General features: G+C 42.8%; 1 protein-coding gene across 1 annotated transcript in view; it reads left to right on the top strand.

Annotated features, from left to right (window-relative positions):
- The window catches only part of LOC120790926 (BMP/retinoic acid-inducible neural-specific protein 3-like), a 50432-nt gene that overhangs the window by 9617 nt on the left and 22514 nt on the right, over nucleotides 1-18301 (top strand). Inside the window, exons 3-4 of the mRNA XM_040128928.1 lie at nucleotides 13051-13241; nucleotides 14898-15082. Of these exons, the coding sequence (XP_039984862.1) occupies nucleotides 13051-13241; nucleotides 14898-15082 (376 nt within the window). The remainder of the gene's footprint in view (nucleotides 1-13050; nucleotides 13242-14897; nucleotides 15083-18301) is intronic.

Below are 18301 nucleotides of genomic sequence, written 5' to 3'. Positions count from 1 at the left end.
CAAAGGTCTTTTTCACAGCCGCTGCAAACGAGGGCCGGTGTTCTAACTTCGACGAAGTGCTACGCGGTTCCAGACGAGATCGACGGCGCGCTTCCTCGCCGGGTACCGCGTGCCCGAGCGCGGCCGGGCGTGCGTGCTCGGGCGTCCGCATTCGCAGCTACGCGCGCGCGCGTGTGTGTGTGTGTGTGTGCCGAGCGAGTGTTTTGATACCCTGCGCCGATGCCAGCTGAACAGAGGCTTTGACTGACACTGGCATTTAGCAGCTGACAGGGGCGACAATGCCAGGCAGAGACAGGGGACGTAGTAATGCTGGCGTGCCCGTATCCATCGCTTCCTCCCTCGCTTGCTCTCTGTTGGCCTCGTCTCTCTGTCTCCCAGGAAGTCTTTCTTGTTTTTTTACTCTCCTGCTCCTTCAACGCCCCACCCTGTGCGTGCAAACCTAACAGACACAGAGATTTGCATACACAAGACTCACAGTTGTACGTCACTGAAACTCGCACCGACGTTGTCTGACCACTGTCATTTCCAAAACTGTAGCCCTGGGCTTTTTTTTATAAGCATCCGGTAAACTACAGTATGACTTCTATTCACCTCTACCAACAAATTCCCAGAAACTTGACAGGTCTATAACCTAATATAATCCTTTTCCCCTTTAGATACAGTGGCCTCTTCAGTTTTCTCTGAAGAATAAAAGGAAGCTGGCTAATCAGAAAAAAAAAATCCAATAGAAAAAAAGAGTGAAGGGGTAAAATAGAACCACGTTAAAGAGTGAAATAATGCTCCTGCATTGTCGTCTGCTTCCCGTGGCTTGAGAAACAGGCCTTTTTAGGCTTTGAATATCCTGCACCCGTAGCAACGTCATCCGTCGCTGAGCAGTCAAGGATACCAATTAGATGAGAACCGAGGAGATCAGAAGTGCCTTGAAACTGCAAATGGCTGTGCAGGGTTTTTTGTTTTGTTTTTGGGTCCTCAACAAGCTCATGAATTTCGAGAGCCAGAAAAATTCAGGCTAAGTAATCTCTGAATCGTTTGTATTGATCGACAACACTATTCCGCTTCTCGCAGACACGCCACGCTCCTTCATGGGTCAGTGAAAAGCGCGTCGTCGTCCTGACTCCGAGCACCGAACCCGAAGTGGCCTCCCGTAACAACCGAGGAGCAGCGAAAACGTCCTCAGCCTGCGCGGCTGCCCTCAGTGCTCGGGCCCCCACGCGTATAGTGATGCAGTGACACAGACAGCACGAGCACGGGCACAGAAAGAGAAATTAGTTTGAATTAACAAGCAGGTTAAGAGAAGGTTAAATAAGACGTTCAAATCCAACCCCTCTCGCTGCCTTATCCCCACGTCTCTCTCACATTCCCACCCCCCCCCCACCATCCCTCCCTTCCTCCCTTGTCGAATGATCCCAAACCAATTGCTCTCCCGCGCTCATAAATATTCTCCTGAGCTCAGTTGGCCTTTCCCCTGGGGGGGGGGGGTCGGCGATGGGGAGGACTGGTGGAGCCAGAGCACAGAGGACATGAGAGGAACCAGTAGTATCACCCCCCCCTGCTGGCCGGCCACTACACCGGAACAGCTCGTAGCCATTTCTTATTACAATGAATTTTTAAAAATAAATTAATATATGGAGTCTTATTCAGAGTAGAAGTAATAAAGTGTTTAAATTTTTTACACTGACAAGCTTTCAACATTTGTCTGATTAAAAAGCTTTGAGATTTACAGCTTTCTGTTGCAGCAGTTTAATGTGAAGTATTGTAAAAAATAAAAAGTGATTTTCAAACTGTAAAACCTTTGAGAGCAGGAAGTTTTCTCTTCTTAAAGTGTGAAATGCAATATTGGGAGCGATTAATTAATGACTTCGATGGGAAACACCTATTCGTTCATTCGTTCTCCCCTCTTCTGCTGGAGATGGATGCAAAACCTCACCGCGGTTTCCTGGCCTCCGTTTCATACCGAGAGCGGTCAGCCGCTCGCACGTCCCCCTCGTACGCCAGACGCACCTCGGTGCGAGCACAGACGGCATTTCTTCACCGACTGAGTGTACCGTTCACACCGAGAGCAGGGGTTCAGAGCTGATATATTTTCCAGCACTTGCAGCTGTTACAAGCAGAGCTGAGGAGGAAATGGGTGTAAAATGAACAAAAGATTGTTCCATTTAATAATTTGGAGGCTCGTGGTGTTTTGAAATCGTTCCTGCAAACGGGGAAAGCTCCTGCTCCATGTTTCCTTGCGTGTAGTCGAACCCTATCCACTGACAGTAGCATATTAGTCAAAATGTCAGCTCCTCCTTTCTTCTTCTTCATGGGCCATAACTTTTACATCACGCCTCATCTCCCATATTTCCTCCTCTCTTCTCCCCTGTCAGCCCGCTGGCTATTCCACTGACTTCGTTTGATGTAAGGAGTCACCTCTTGTAATTACGGAGTGATCGGTGTTTCAATTGCATGCAGACATGTTTGTGGACAGGAGCGGGTGCAGAGGCATGACATTACAATACCTGCGCTGCTCTGTGTGATTATGTCGTTTGGATTGGGAGGAAGCGGAGCCCACTGGGCCTCGTCTGTCTCGTATTTATGACAGGGCTATTGTGTTTTGAATGCTTTTGATGGGGAAGCACATTTAAAAGAGATTATAAAATGGGGATGAATAAATGGCTGTACAACTGCACGAAGCAATGAGCAGAAGTTAAGAAAAGGGAACGGTAGAGAGCAATAAGGAATGTAACGCAGTGCAATGAAACACAATACTTTCATATTCCACAGCGTAGATAATACAGTTGGTGCAAAGGCCAAACGTATAGCATTGTTATTATACATACCTCATTTAACAACTTCAAGGGACAGCTAGGTTTTGGGGGTTTTTTTCACTGTTTTGCGTTAACAAAGACACAGTGGGGTCACAACCCGTCGACGCTTTGAACCAATGTTCCCGACTGAATGAAGGCTTTAAACACATCTCCTCCTCTTCTTCTGCTGCGTAAGAGTTCCTGAAGAACGTTCCCTTTTCTCCACCGTGGAGAGCTCTTTTTTATTTATTTTTTTTAGAAAATCCCAAGCGTGACCTCATGGATACGTTTTTTTTTTTTTTAATCTCTGCGTGCAGTGTTAAGGTATGCCCAGTGGTGATTGGCAGTCAGTGGCAGTAACGTACAGAGAAGCATAGCGATGTGCCTTTAAAGACAACGGGCAAGCTAGTAATCGTAGATGTAAACGATGCAGGATTTAAAGTTTTACCAAAAAAAAAGGGTTCTTACAAATTTTTTATGAGAAAGGAATAGCATTCAACAGGTTTGTCAGAACACAGAGTGCTGCAAGTGTCTCTTTCAGATGCAAGCCATCAGGATGCTATAGCACCATGAAACCCCTTATTAAGGGAGGTCGGGGTGGTCGCTCGGGTCGGCAGTGTATGTGACTTTTACGCGTTAAACTGTCGACTTCTCGTTGCCCTCCTAGTCGAGCGTTGTTTTCTTTGAACCCCGACCATGATCGATTCCTAACCTTAACCAGGCAAACTTTCATATTAATCACCTGCGATGGTTCCAGAAGGCACCGACAAACAGCGTCGTCCTGCAGGTAAGGACGACAGACCAATGAAACACACTTATAAACAACCCGTTTTGATGTTCAGTTTGCAGGGGTTGCTGGGAAGATTGCCGTAATGGTGCAAGGGAATGAGGCATGAGATGTGGTCTCTGGATTCAGTGCAACAGGCTTTTGCTCACAAAACCGTTCGCGCAGAATTCCCTCAGAAGAGGTTCTGCCGTGGTATAAAAAAAAAACTACTAGAGAACTTCCACCTGTGCTAATGAGAGGGGATAGATAATAGCAGCGGGTCACTGAGGTGTTCCTTGTCATTAAATCACAAACACACAGTGGGTTATTCCAAGCGATTTTAGGATACTTTCAATCTGTGCAAGTGAAAAAAAAAAAGGTATAATAAAAAATTACTATAAAAATTAGAGAACTAGATACAGTTCATGTCACACTCCATTAACTGTGAGTGCTACGTTTCTTTAAAATTCAGGGCACATTCCAGCTCCTCCTCTCTGCCTCTCCACTTTCCTGACATACAGTACATAACCAAATCAAATCTGACCAGGTGGTACGCAGTGTAGAATGCAGATGCAGGTGGGGGCTGCTTATCCTCATCGTCTCGTTTGCTTCAAATCAATATATTAGTGTCTGGAAATTAATATAGTCAAGATTTCGCTGAGCAAATGGCAGAGCAGACCAAGAGGGAGCAGAGGAGTAGAACGAGATTCAGTTGCCATCAAACTCCAGTTTTCTCTCATGCGTGAATGCCTGGGCGGCTCGTTCAGCGACAGAGCTGTGTTGGGGAGGCAAGTCTGTCCATCGTCAGAGGTTGAATGTGTCTTCGGGACACAAAGCGGAGCAGCCTCCTCCTCCTGATCACCAGCAGCAAAGGCACTGACGAGGACTTCATCCAGCACAGAGCTTATGGCTTCTGACAAGTGTGTGATGAGGGAGTTATCAGGGCCAGAGGTCCTCGGAAGCAGCTTTTATGAAAGAGAAACTGAGCCTTTGAGTGGATTTTGTACGGATGACCTAAGCTACGATAATTGGGGTACAGTTTGCACACCAGTTTCAGTAGGTATCATTTGGTCCCCTGAGGATCAACTTATACCTCGGCATCTGGAAAGGTTATCTAACTTCGTAGACTGGGCCCGAAACAAGGAAGAACACCCCATTTCCCTCGGAAATGAAAGAATTCACTCCGTTTGCCCAAATTTAAAACTGGTGTCACAAGTGATCAATGGCAGGATACCTTCTCGTTTCAGCGACTTAAAAATTTAAGAGTAAAGTGCACTATCAAAACTGAGAGCAAATATCACCAGTTACAGCTCTGGGTGCTCCTATGCCAGCTCCTGGCATAGGAGGCAACAAAGTTTACTGTCGCATAATTATTTACTTTCTGTGTCATTTCCAAATAAATGTTTTTGATGGTTTGGTTCCTCTTTAGTTTTGTTAACAACCAGTATCAATGTTTCTTTTACTTGGCCTGTAGGCTGCACCGATGTCACCGCCTGCATATTGAGATACAAGTGTGCAAAATGTTCGGAACTGACGTCATGGTCAGAACTTCAAAAATAAGAGCCAGGTCCCCAAAAAACACCGTTATCAGCTGTTCAGCCGTCCAACCATTAAAATGAAGCCGGCACTTGTGCACGTTTGAGTATGTATGGATGTGCGCTGTGCTTCCGCGCATGTGTGGTGATGCACCGGGCGCAGCTGCAGTGTGAGATTATAATTTTCACCAGCCCATGCAGGCATGTCTTGAACCGAAAGCGCCTGTGCCATGAAGAGCAGGATTTAGTGTGCGCGTGTGTTTGTGTTTGTGCGGTCGCCTGCCTATGCACAGCATGTGCGTGCCCCGTTATGTGCACAATGTGATTCCAGGCATTCCTTGTGTGGTGAGTTTAGAGAGGTCTCTTGTCAGCGGTGTTATGACAAATTGCAGAACAAAGGCATCAGCAGTCTTGATGTCAGCGGACCCTCCTGCAAGTCACACCTTCTCTCTCTCTGCCTTGCCCTTGCTTTCCATTATCAGAGCTATATATATATAAGATATTCGTGGAAACTACAAATCAATAATGACTTTTTTTTTTTAACAAAGCTTACCCTCCTACAACATTTTAGGTGTCTTATTTTCCCCATACTGTGCAGTAGTTCACAGTTTAACGAAACTGACCGGAGGTTGAGTTGCTTCAATAGGCTAAAATAAGGTTAAATGGTAAAAATCCATGTTGTTTTCCTTTTCCTCCATGAAAAAACTTGAATGTTAAAACTTTGCTGAAAGGCAACAGAAAAAAAAACAGAGATAGCCGGTATTTTATATAAATGGTTCATTAAAATGGTGAAATGGTGTATATTTTCAGTTTCCCTCGATTAAATTAGACTGTCCTCACCATAAAAAGGACAGGACGGCTAAAGTGAGGGTTGTCAAAATGACCTACAATTAAGTTTTCTTGACAAGCTGAGTGTGAGTGCTAATAGTGACAGCAGTCACCATTAGCACGATTGGACAGAGCCGGAGCATGGCTCTGTCCAGGTAGCAAGAAAAATCCTCTTTATGCCAGCACCTCTTCAGCTCACCGAATAATACGCTATCTTCTCATTTGTTGAGTTTGAATCAAAATCAAAGTGTAAAAAATGTGTGATTTTATGAAAGGGGGGGTTATGCACTGGAATATTTCTTGGCTGGGATCAGGGAATTTCTGGAGTCTGGTTGTTAGTGTGAGGTTGCCAGGCAACTGGGGAGACTCTTGAATAATGAGTAATGGCACCTCACTTTGGTCGTCTTTAGTCCGACTGAGGGCCTCTTCATTCCTGGTGGTGAATCTTATCAGTCACAGTCTCCGTGTGAAGTTCGTTTGACAGCTAGGTTGCTTCCTTTTTATGCCATTTTCGCTTCCCCGACGCAATTCATCCTCACCCCCCCACCGCAGCTTTGGAATGTCCGTGGCCGCGGTCGCAGTCTTATGTAGCAATCAAGTGTTTAAAGTGTGCACTTGAGGAAAACTCAGGAGCATCATAAGCACGGAAAAGCAAAATGCGTAGGAAACAGTGTGTCGCCTTGTTTATAGGACCTCTCAGCAGGTTTAATGGGATTTCCACAAATTAATGGTCTGATGTTTGTTTGATGTTGAAAAACCGTTGGTGGCAATTTTGTGAAGCGTTCACGACCAGCAGCTATTATCTCCATCACTGTGCTCTCCGTCTCGATCTCACTTTCTTCCCTCTTCTGTCTCCGTGGCGGCGGGACTATAAGACGCCAGTCTCTCCTCATCTTGTCTCCTCATCTCTCCCCATTCTCATTCCTGTTAAGACTCATCAGCAGCTCAGCCGGGAAAGTTGGCCTGCCACCGTGAAGGTGCCTTTCAGGAAAATGCTCGCGCTGCGACGGGCGCGCGCAGAATTCCTTTTGATGTCACTCAAATGAAAAGCCTCTCTTTATGTAATTCTTAATTTCTAAAATCATTTCCCTCATGCTAATAGTGCATACATATTGAGAAGGATCAATGTCACATCAGATTAAAGCAAGAGGAGAAAAAAAGCAAACTGCAGCACAGAAAAAATCTGCAACACAGAAAAACAGCGGACCAGTTGTGGTTTGCTTGTAAGGTCTTCCAAATAAAAGTCATTGAGTTTATCTTAGTAAATGAAGCATGAAGGACTTTTCTCCGATTTTGCCCAATTCTCTTTGGGGAGCTCCTTGAAATAACTTTGAGTCTACATCAACCAACTGTTTTGCTCGGCGGGTTATTTTGGTATCTAGGGTAACCCAGCTACAAAACACAAATGTGTTCTAATTCAGGCCTTAGCGATGATAGGCAAATGTTTGTCTATCGTGGTAAGGCAAATGTTGCCTGCGAGTTTTTTTTTTTCCATAGTAATTTTTGGATCCAATTAGTGAAATGCAAACCATTACCAGTAGATACAGTCTACTTTTCTTTCACCTGGTGCCATTTTTTGGCATCAGATGCCAGAGCTTTGATTATGTTTCAAAATGGACAGAACCTCAAACTTGTCTCTCCTTGGCCAGTTATACATTTTCCGGGTCAAACCCACCTACTATAAATAACATACTACTAATTTGCAACAGCAAATGCATTGATGCAATGCTGCTCTGGTAGGTCACGTTTTTGTAACATGTAACCGAAATCTGACTTGTTCAAAACGGTAGCACAAAAAAAAGATTGCCAGTGAACATGCTCGAACCCTCAGTCACTTTTACCATCAAAGCCCAACGAGCAAAACATATTAGTTAGAGGTGTTAAAAAAAACGTCCTCTCGAGGAGCAAAAGGAATGTTTAGATCACCCAGTATGTAACGCGATTCTTATGTGCAATGAAAGATAGATATGTAGGCTAATTTGAATAAAGGCCCAATAGTGCATAAGTGAGAGGTGAAATTAGACTTCTCTGAGTCAATCCATCAAATAAATGTACCCCTTTACACCACTGATGGTATAAAATGTGGCTTAAAATGTTCATTAATTACGTAACAGAGAAGAAAAAAGAGCCTGTACTGCCTTACTCAGTTTCTCTTGTGTGTAAATATTGCTTCATAAATCACGGTCGGAATTGACGTTTTGATATATAGAGCAATAATCTATCTGGACCTAACTGCTGTAGAGTCATTATGCTGTATCTGAGTAAAACAGCACGGAAAGGAGAGATGGGAGAAAACTTTATTTAGTGGCAATCAGCTCGCTGTTGGAAATATGATAATAATGTGCAAATATTCAGAACACCTGCTAGGACAAGTTGAATCTTTTTTCCTTCCTTTTTTTTCCATGTTACATTCTAATGTTCTTATGATGAGTTGAAATAAGTAGTATGCTTAATAGCAAACACCAGCAACAAGAGTCATAGAAACTAATTACCCGGCAAGACGTAGAGGGATTTTAACCATGAATTGTGTTTTACAAAACTAAAAATGTGTGCACATGTGCAAACTGGAGAGGAAAAATTGTAAATGTTTTACCGACGTCATCTGAGGAGCTGGTAGTTTCAGTAAGTGTCATTATTCTGTGCAAAATCATTCCATGTAACAGAGGGTCTGGATTTGCACAAATCACGTGAAGTCGTCGCTAGACACGTCATTTGGTGTGTACAGTTCGTAAACGGGCCGAGGAGCTCTTCAGGCTAATAGAAACCAACGACTGAATTCATGCCCACATCCCTCTGAACATGATTTCAAACTGACCATGTATTATTTTCAGCTAATTTAAGTAGTGTGGGCCCCTTCGTGTGGGCCCCTTCGTGGTCACCAGTCGTTTAACAGACCCATGAAGCGGTCACAGCACCATTTGCGGGCTTTTTATTGAAGAGGGGTCAGGATTTCACCCCGTGGGAGGCCTTTATATAGACGCTCCCCGGGGCGTTTTTCACAAAGAATACTGACATTGAGGCTGATCCAAACAGTAGCGTATGTGGGTCAGTGTTACTGCGTGTCCGTGTCATATACAATGCCATTTACAATACGGGCCAAAAATTAAGAAAGAAACATGAGAAAATGGAATAAAACTTTAAACATTGCTCCCCTGAGCAATGTTTGTTTAAAGGCAAAAGTAAAAACTTTTTTTCTTTTTATAATAGCGAACTAACAATTTTTAATTAACTTACAAAAGACTCTTTTAAGGTAAAAGGCAGTTTTAGTTTTCCTGATTGCTGCTAATAAATAAATATTTCTCGGTACCGAGTACCTTTTGTTGGTTTTAAAAAAGACTGTTTTGCTTTTGCTTCTGAAAATATGTAATTTTCTGACTTTAATTTCCACTTGAAAATTTCTCGGGGAATAGCATGAGCAGTAGCACATACTCCCCTAGCCTGCTCAGGGACTCACTGAACACATTTCACATCTGCATTGCAATGCTCAGTAGCGTGTTCCAACCGCATCAGCAGGTTATTCCCTTGGTTGATCCCCTGATTTGTTGTATTGGGCACCGAGCAGCGCCCTCAGGCTGCCTTACGTGCTGTGATGGATCGGAGACACCCGGGCTGTGATGGACAGGTAGCGGGGTATGACTCCCCCTGCACTGATCGCAGCCCCTGTAGCTCTTGCAGCCCCCTCGCCTCCTGGTGCCCGGCGCTCGGGCTCTCTCAGAGGGGGGCTGACAGCTAGATTTGCAGCGAACCCCCTGCTGCACAGAGCTGCAGATGAAATAAACCTACTGCTTGTGTGTGCGCGTGTGTCTGTGTTATGCTATTCCAGACACTCAGCATCTAACTGAGAAGTGTCAAGGGTGAAACAAACCTGCAGTGCTGCATGAAATGCAGGATCCTTTCGCCTGTGTTTGTGTGCGGTCTACTAACGGAGAGCGTGAATTGAGGTCTTCGACGACAGATCTCTGAACGTGGGTGTTGTATTTCCAGCGTAGCTGCGGCACCATTCATAAATGTCCATCAGCAAGCAGCACAGCGAGGCGGCGTGTCCATCACAGTTAAGCTCTCCCTCTTTCTCTCTCCGCTGCTCCCTTCTTCAGCTGGCCTCAGTGGACAGAGAGAAACACTAATGGCAGCTCATTATAGAGAAACACGGACATGAAACAGGCGTTAATGAGCTGTTTTCTGTTTTGTATTTTTCTCGGGGGGTCATTGTTATTGGTGGGAAGTTGATTGGCAGCAGGCCCACGCCCAAAGGGGCTCTGCGATATTCTGGGCAGTAGTTAAGTTGTTGCAGCGAGGGCAGCTTTGTTTAGATGTTTGCAGCTGCAGGGTGTGTGAATGCATGTGGTGGTCATGTGCCTTTGCATGAGGGAGTCGCTGTGCTTCTCCCAAATTTTCTATTTGCTCTTTTGTAAAGGCCATTCTTTTTCAAGTAGTGTTCGGAGAAAACTGTTAAAGTTTTTCAAAGTTCAAGGAACTTTACTTCCCAGAAACCCTATTAGCCGGCATTTCGGGCGTGCGGTGGATGTCAGTATTATGATGTCAAACACTGTGGAAGCTGTAGTGTCTCTTTGTGCAGTCCTGTGCACTTGAAAGCCATCTTGCACCCACGGATTGTGTCTGTTCGCCTTACACAAGAGCAAATTATTTTTATGGGATAGGATCTACAAATATGGATGCTACTAGCGGTTGAGAATACAGATAGAATTTACTAAGATTTACAGAATGTAATGCACATTTGCTTAAAAATCATTTGAGACTACCTACAGATACAAATCAAGGTACTTCCCATTGAGGCAAAAATACAACTGAGACAGGGCAGAGATAGAGCCTGTTTAACCTAAAATACTCACTCAATCCACAGAGAATTATTACCCAACTGCAACTCAGTGGCGCTTTAGCCTCTTTTAGCTAAATGTTTTGTTTTGTTCCCTGCACATTTATCGTGTGGTTCGGTCCCAGCGCCCTCTCAGCAAGCGGGAAGCTGTTTTTATCAGCAAAGCAGCATTGATAAACTCACTGTAAAGCTAGCGACTAGCTGGTAAAGACTAGCTGGGATTTCTAGCTGCCAAGGCGTCTCAATACACCAAACCAGAGCTAAAAAGAGAGGGGCTATTGGATTTTCACTCATCAGGTAGACAGAAAATACAACTCAGAGTGAATGCATACATTGCTCCATGTCTAAGGATTTGTTTGACAGTAGCCTTAGCATGTTAGCGTTATGTTAGCATTACAATAGTGTTACGATAGATTAATATGCCACAGGTATGGGGTTCCCTTTCTCATTAGTGTATGAACTTGATAAATGTAGTTTTAATGGGATAACTACTTTGGTTGAGATATTGGAGTAAAATATTAACAGTTCTTGTTTGTCTCGGGGTTTATATGTTATTGTCATACAGAGAGCAGAGACACCATCCAAGCCTTATTTTTTAGGAATCTTCTGGTGGCATTTTTTGCCTTAATATGGAGTCGAAAGTAGGCAGATTACAGGAAATGAGGTGACAGAGATGGACTGTAGCATGTTACAGAAGGTGCCCAGCTGGACTCAAACCAGGGACATTGTGAATAATGGCCAGTGCTGCACCAGGTTGACCCCCTTTTTCCAGCCACAAACAGCCTTTGTCCTGTAAATTCAGGAGCCAAAATCTAGAAAAAGTTGTTGAGTAAACCTGATATCTAAATTGCAGTCTGTCTTCTAGACTGCATCACTGCATGATCAAATCAAGATAATAAAAAAAGGGGTGAGGAGTGGATGAATAAACAGAATATTGCAGTGTTATATAATGGCTTTGTTTATTCTCTCCAAAATAACTGTGACCAAGTCCAAACTAAGTATTCTTCTCATCATTAGGTGTTGTGGGACCATCTGAGTCATGGCTGTTATTATTTACATCATAGATTATCATTTCTCTCTCTACTGATTTAGCATCTAGGTGCCACGAACAAACAGCCACAAATGCATATTTCACTGTATTTCATTTTCAAAGGGAAAACTCTGCATGTTTTGATCGTTTGTTTTTTTGGCCCCAAGACCAGAAGAAAGAAAGTGATAACTGTGCATCCTCTAGACATTCAGCCACCCCCTTGTTTCTAACCTGTCCTCCTCTTAAATATAACATTCGTTAGAAATATTTTCTTGCACCTTATCTGAACAAGGAGGGTACAGTAGATGTATAGTTTCTTATTGAGGGGAGATATGTAAATATGTATATGTACTATGTTTTGTGTTGCAGCCACTCTTTGACATATCAGTGTGTATTTTTGTGTATTCGAGTCTTAACTACTGCAGCTCTACAGAGCAAATACACATTCAAACCGGAGTGAAATTTAACATTTTATTTGTGGTCCTTTTCCCACTAGATTAGTAAACCCCCTACCCAACAGTGCCTGAATGGTCTTCAATTTCTCCCCTGCTAGATTGGGGTAGAACCAAGTTTATTACCAGCTGTATGTGAATAGAGCTAATCTATGCATCAAGCACCAACACTCACTGTGCTACTTGGTAGATAAAGGCAGCTGGCGTGCGCCAAGGCCAGGCTGAATATCAAATGACTTTGGATGAAGCCTGTTTCCTCCGAAAGAGGCCCTGAAAGCAGCAGGACTTCATCCATGATTACAGCCCGTTGAACCGGAGCGCCTTAAAAAGTGACTTGAGATGAGAAAAGATAGCGCTATTATTTAAAATCGGCGGAGAAACACAATGTTTTTCACTATGGCACAAAGCAATTCTCCGAGCCGGAGGTAGAAACAGCATGAGGCCATTCATCTTTTAAAGAGTGGCACACAAGATTCATTCAGAGGTCATACGGACATCATATTTTAAACCTGGGAAGGAACAGATCTGAATATGAGCCTCCTCCTGAAGGGCACGCTGTGCCATATCTTCCTCTTTTTCAAGAAGCAGAAAATAGCTGTTCATATCCACTTGGTGGATTTAGTGTTTTCATTCTGTCCGTAATGGAAATGTCTCAAAACAGCTCCCAGATACCTGTCACTTTTTGACAAGGATGGAAATACTCTCAAAGTTCAAATGACGTGTGGCTTCTGTCAGGACCCGTGTCGTTTCTTGAACGTGCCTGTATGCATGTTATGTGTCCTTTGCTTACATCGGGCATGTGTTTGTGTTACATTGCAGGGAGTTTGGCCGCTGGAAGGTGAACAGCTTGGCCCTGGAGAGACAAGAGAACAATGGATTTTCCTTGCCACTCGACCCCGAGTTCCTCCAGACCATTAGGCAGCTGGGCAGGAGGCCCAGTCTCAGCGCCATCACTGACAACATTATCAGGAAATATGGAACCCACTTCCTGCTCTCAGCTACACTGGGAGGTAAATAAAGGAGATGGCCTATGGTTCTCTTTGCTTTTGTTGACCTACTTTAACAACATGGGAAAAAACAGTGTTAAAAGGTGAGATTTTGGGTATCCAGGTGGCCCAGACCAAGGACAAACATTTGACCCCACATTTGATCCTCTTCCAGGAACCTTTTTATGACCTTGTTGTTGTAGACATTCGGCTATCAAATAAAAGCCATAAAAGAATACTCTCTCACAAAGAATAGCTGTTAAACATCTTTGAGTTCTAAAGCTTTGTGCATTTTGCTCAAACAACTAAATATTTGACTAAATATTGGCTCAGCTGTGACTGTGGGATGATTAGTGATTGTTTAAGCTCATATTCTCTGATTCAACATGTAAAATCTGTTGGAGTTGTTTGTCAAAAATGCCGGTGGATCCTCTGTTTTCATATGCAAGCTAGCCGGTCTACTGTAATGCTTGGCAAAGCTCCCATGGCTATCTGCTGCACAATCTCCTCCCAGCTCCACTGCTGGCTCTTTTCATCTTTTGTCTCTTGTGCATAAACTCTCAAAGCCATGATGAAAACCAACAGTATTCAAAATAGATTAGAAAGACAATCCTGTGCATTATGTGAGAAGTACAGCAGCTAAAGCATGGCCTGATATAACCCATTACTTGTAGCCTTTGTTTGGGAATCTATGGGTTGTTTTTGACAGTTGACTTTCTAAGCATGTCATTAAACATTCTTAAAAACAATTAAAGAAGCTTTATGTGGCATTTGTAAACAATATATCGTCATAAAACGAATTGTAATTCCTAGTTTGTATTACTGCAAAGAAAGAAAACCGTGCTGCCGCGTCAGTCTGGGAAAATATATTTATGTGCTTTCTTGCTGAGAGTTAGATTAGAAGATGGATACCGCTCTCACACCTGTAGGATAAATATGAAGCTGGAACCAGGAGACGCTTCTCCTAGCTTAGCATAAAGAGTTGAAGCAAGGGGAACAGGTAGCCAGACTATGAGCAAAAGGTAAAAAAAAAAAAAAAAAAAATTACATACCAGCACTTCTGAAGCTTGCTAATGAACAAGTTATATCTCACTGCACAATACCTGGAACAGGGTTTGTATTATAAACACAGAAAATAATCTCATACCATCAGGTTTTCTTTCTTTAAAGTTTTCAGGACTCAATAATAGACAGAATGAGTTGTTAAAATGAAATTTTTTTGCAGTGCGGTGGGACTAGTGTTAACTTTTATCTATCCTAGTGTTAATGTACTGTATGTTAGCTCTAGTGTCTCTCCAAATTAAAACCCCATTGCCCATAATACCTAATGCATTTGAAAGGATGTCTCTATTGATCTTTCACTCCTTCCAACGTCTGTCAATACACTTTCCTCTGAAAGATTTGGCTCTGTTTGTACTGAAAGGCACCGTCTCTATTTGTGCGCCATAGCTGCAGGAGTACAGGATCAAATAAGTCGAGACTGTCAAGTTACTCAGCAGCTTTTCACCTTCAGAAGCACTGTTTTTCTGCCTATGTGACTGTATAATCCGTGCTGGCGGATGCTCACGGGTTAATATTCACCGCTGCACCACTGAGAGCACTTTGTGTTCATGTATGTTCACGGGGATGAGTCCTAAACGACGTTTGTGTGACTACCTGTGTGTCCGTGTGTATTCGTAGGGGAAGAGTCATTAATGATCTTTGTGGACAAGCGCAAGTTGAGTCGGACGACTGAAGTGAGTGAATCCAATGGCACAGCTGTGACTCTGGAAGCCCTGCATCAGCTGGCCGCCTCCTACTTCATCGACAGGGAGAGCACCCTGCGCAAGCTGCACCACATCCAGATCGCCTCCACTGCCATCAAGGTAAAAGCCTGCTGTTCTTTGGGCTCCTGTCAAACACAATAGCAACAAAACAAAAATCAGATACTCATTTGCCAAAGCTTTAAACTGCCTCCATTGTTGGTTGCTTTTTCATTTATGATTACAGTATTTCTATGAGGACATTGTTCAAATTTTGTTTCAGTGGATAGATATTTATTTACGTATTTTTCAAAACATGGCAAGTGGTCTAGATTACCTCCCTCACTAAAGATTTAATGAAAACAGTACAAGTTTAGAGTATTTGAATGGAAACCCTACAAACATCTCATTTTAATGAAAAGACGTGTTATTGACGGCCAATCAGGGTGCAGTTTTTTTCCTGTCTTTGTGGATTTAGTCTCCAAATTAATTCAGTAAATACCCTTTCAGCCACTTTTTTTCATTTGCAATCATTACGAAGACCAGCTCTGAATGACTGACCTATATGAAACTAGAGTGTATATATATATATATTTTATTTTTTTTTTTTTTGTGCAGTACAGTGGGACAGTAGGTAGCAAAAGCAAAATACAACATTTTTTCTTTCTGTGATATCTAAAGTTGTCCTTTTTGATCAGTAGACTGCGAGTCCTTGACTCGGACTAACAGCTGTTTATGTGCTCGTGTTTTGGAGACAATAATAACGTTTGTGCTCCCCTCTAGGAAAAAGTATTGGAAGAAATTAAGAAAATTACACTGCACAATGGTCAGTACTTGCCAAGTACTTACCACTTACAGCTAATCAGTGTATGCATTTTACAACCCATCAGGAAGACCCGAGTGGGCGACTGTGGCCTGTTTCAAATGCAGAATATCATTATGCTTCAGATTATTAAAATATATTTTAAAGGACATAAAACAATCTCAGCCCTTGGTTGACAACATTTCTCTTGCCATTTTTAATTAATGAGCCCTTCATAGTGAATAGACTTTAATACCTCACATAATGTTCTATCCAAAAACGCAGTGGCAGCCTTTATATACATATATGAACTAATATCGGTATTTAGTTAGATAATCTAGGCCTATTACTAATTTTTTAAAAATGCTGTTTTATGTTCTTGTGCAGATTTGCCTATAAATATGGAACACGATTTAAAAAGTGGTTAAATGCATTTCTTTCCTTGTGTTCAAAAGTCAAATTAGCTTACATTTTAGGTTTTAAAGGACATTCACCGCTCTTAGTCATTTGAAATATTCAATAACCTTGTGGGCTTTAGAGCTAAAGAGCTTTGTTTTGTCTAAAAGTGTCGGTCTTGGTAAAATTGCTGCAGTTTTTCCCTGCAGGGGAGACATTCCAGAGTGGGACAGCTCCATTCCCCTATCCAAGAAAACCAATTAGCCAGGTATCTGTCAATGTAAAGTCTGATTTTAGTTCTTTCGGCCGCTTAGGTTCGGTCATCTCGGACTGTGTTGAGGACCGAGATGTATATACATTTCTTTGAGCTCTGATTGTGCTCGAAGAACTCCATTTGGAATCAGCTCAGTGACAAATCTTTTCACCCTTTGCTGTGACGGTCGGTATTTCTGACTGCTGGAAAATTCCCATGGAAAAAGTGGACATAAATCTTGCTTCGGAAACCACTGTCCTACAGCTGCCATCCCATGCACCATTCTGAAAGAAAATCTTGGATCTGGAAAACGATTGACGAACAAACGACTTAGCAGTTTCGATGAGCCACTAATGTAGCTGACTCTGTGAAACCGCGATTGAAGTCAAATATACGTTTATTTCAAGTAAGCGAAACATAATCTCTATAAGCAAGTAAAGCGACTGATTCGCTTGACATTCTTTATTTAGCTGGTTGATTGAAAGTATAGCTTTTTCCTCCCGGACCTTCCATCGCATACACTTCATGGTGCTTTGATGCGACGTCGGAGTCAACATGCGCACTTTCATGCCCAGTGAGTGAGCGGGAGGTCGACCAAGAGAAGAGACGAAAGCAAGCGTTGTTTACGTCCCCCCCTGCTCTTTCATGTGTTTATTTACAGGCATTTATGCGGAACAGCGCTCTGTGCATATTGAAATATGCTTATGATGTAAATGTCGCCCTGCATCTTTTATTGGTTAATACTGTCAGGGATTGTTCGTTCATCACTCTGTCAGTTGTTATCAAGCGGTATGAACTGACTTTGCCCTTTGTGCCGCAGACCGTATTCTCTGCGCTTTCTGCGAAATCTGTCTCCTCATGTGGCTTTAACGTGTTTATGTTTGCTCGTGGTAAACAACAGATTAATGTCCCGGATATGGGTAAAATCAGCAACCTGCAAAAAATCCCATCTGAGACACCGTCCGCCTCCTGTTTATTGCATGCTGTGTGCTGGGATTCCGGACGATGGTTAAATTCTGAAGATGTGCCGTGCTGAAAAAGATGACCCGAGATCAGTCGAGAGCAGAATAGGTGAGATAAAATGAGGAAGCAGCTGACCCAAAAAAAAGTCCATTTAGCGGCTTTTGCAGGATTTTCATGGTCTTCATCAGAAAATGGAGCTGGGTCAGGTGTCATCACGTGTCCCGAGAAAGGTCACAGACTTTAAAATGGCTTTAAAAAACAGATGTTAAAATTCCAATTTCACAAAACACAAAACCATTTTTATGATGCGGTTCCTTATCATGGGAGCATAGTTACTCTCTGTCCTGTGGAAACCTTGTGCCTCCAGAACATCAGGCCTGTTTTCAGCTCTCTGACGACGTGTTTCTCGGATAATCGGATTGGTTTTTTGAATCATTTATTTAGCTTAAGAAAGAGGAGAATTTCCTTAACTCACGATTAAACGCTGTCTTTTGGCTTGTCTGGAAAATTAAACTAGAGTTAGGAGATATAGTCAGTTGTCATTGTCAGTGATGACCGTATGATGTGGGACTAAAGCCATTAAACATTGCATTTTTTTAAACATGTGGTCTATTGAATGTCGGAAAACAGTGAAAATGTCCATAATTTCCCAGAGCCCTGGGTCATGTACTTAAATTGCTTGTTTTCCCTGACCAACACTCCACATTACAATACTATCAAAACAGAAAGAAAAAAAACGGTAAACCCTCACACTGGAGAAGCTGCTGTTAACACATGTGGTATTCTCGCTTGAATGATAACTTTTTTAATGACAAATAACTGGTGATCAAAATTCTTGTTGTTTTCTTATTTATTTTGTCAAAAGATTAACCAAGTAGTAGATTCATTGTTTTTGCACTAGTATGATGATATTCTTTGCTACCCAATG

Source organism: Xiphias gladius, chromosome 6 (genome assembly GCF_016859285.1).
Source record: "Xiphias gladius isolate SHS-SW01 ecotype Sanya breed wild chromosome 6, ASM1685928v1, whole genome shotgun sequence".
NCBI classification, from domain to species: Eukaryota; Metazoa; Chordata; class Actinopteri; order Istiophoriformes; family Xiphiidae; genus Xiphias; species Xiphias gladius.
Note: the sequence above shows the minus strand (reverse complement) of the source record. Positions and strands in the feature narration are given on the sequence as shown.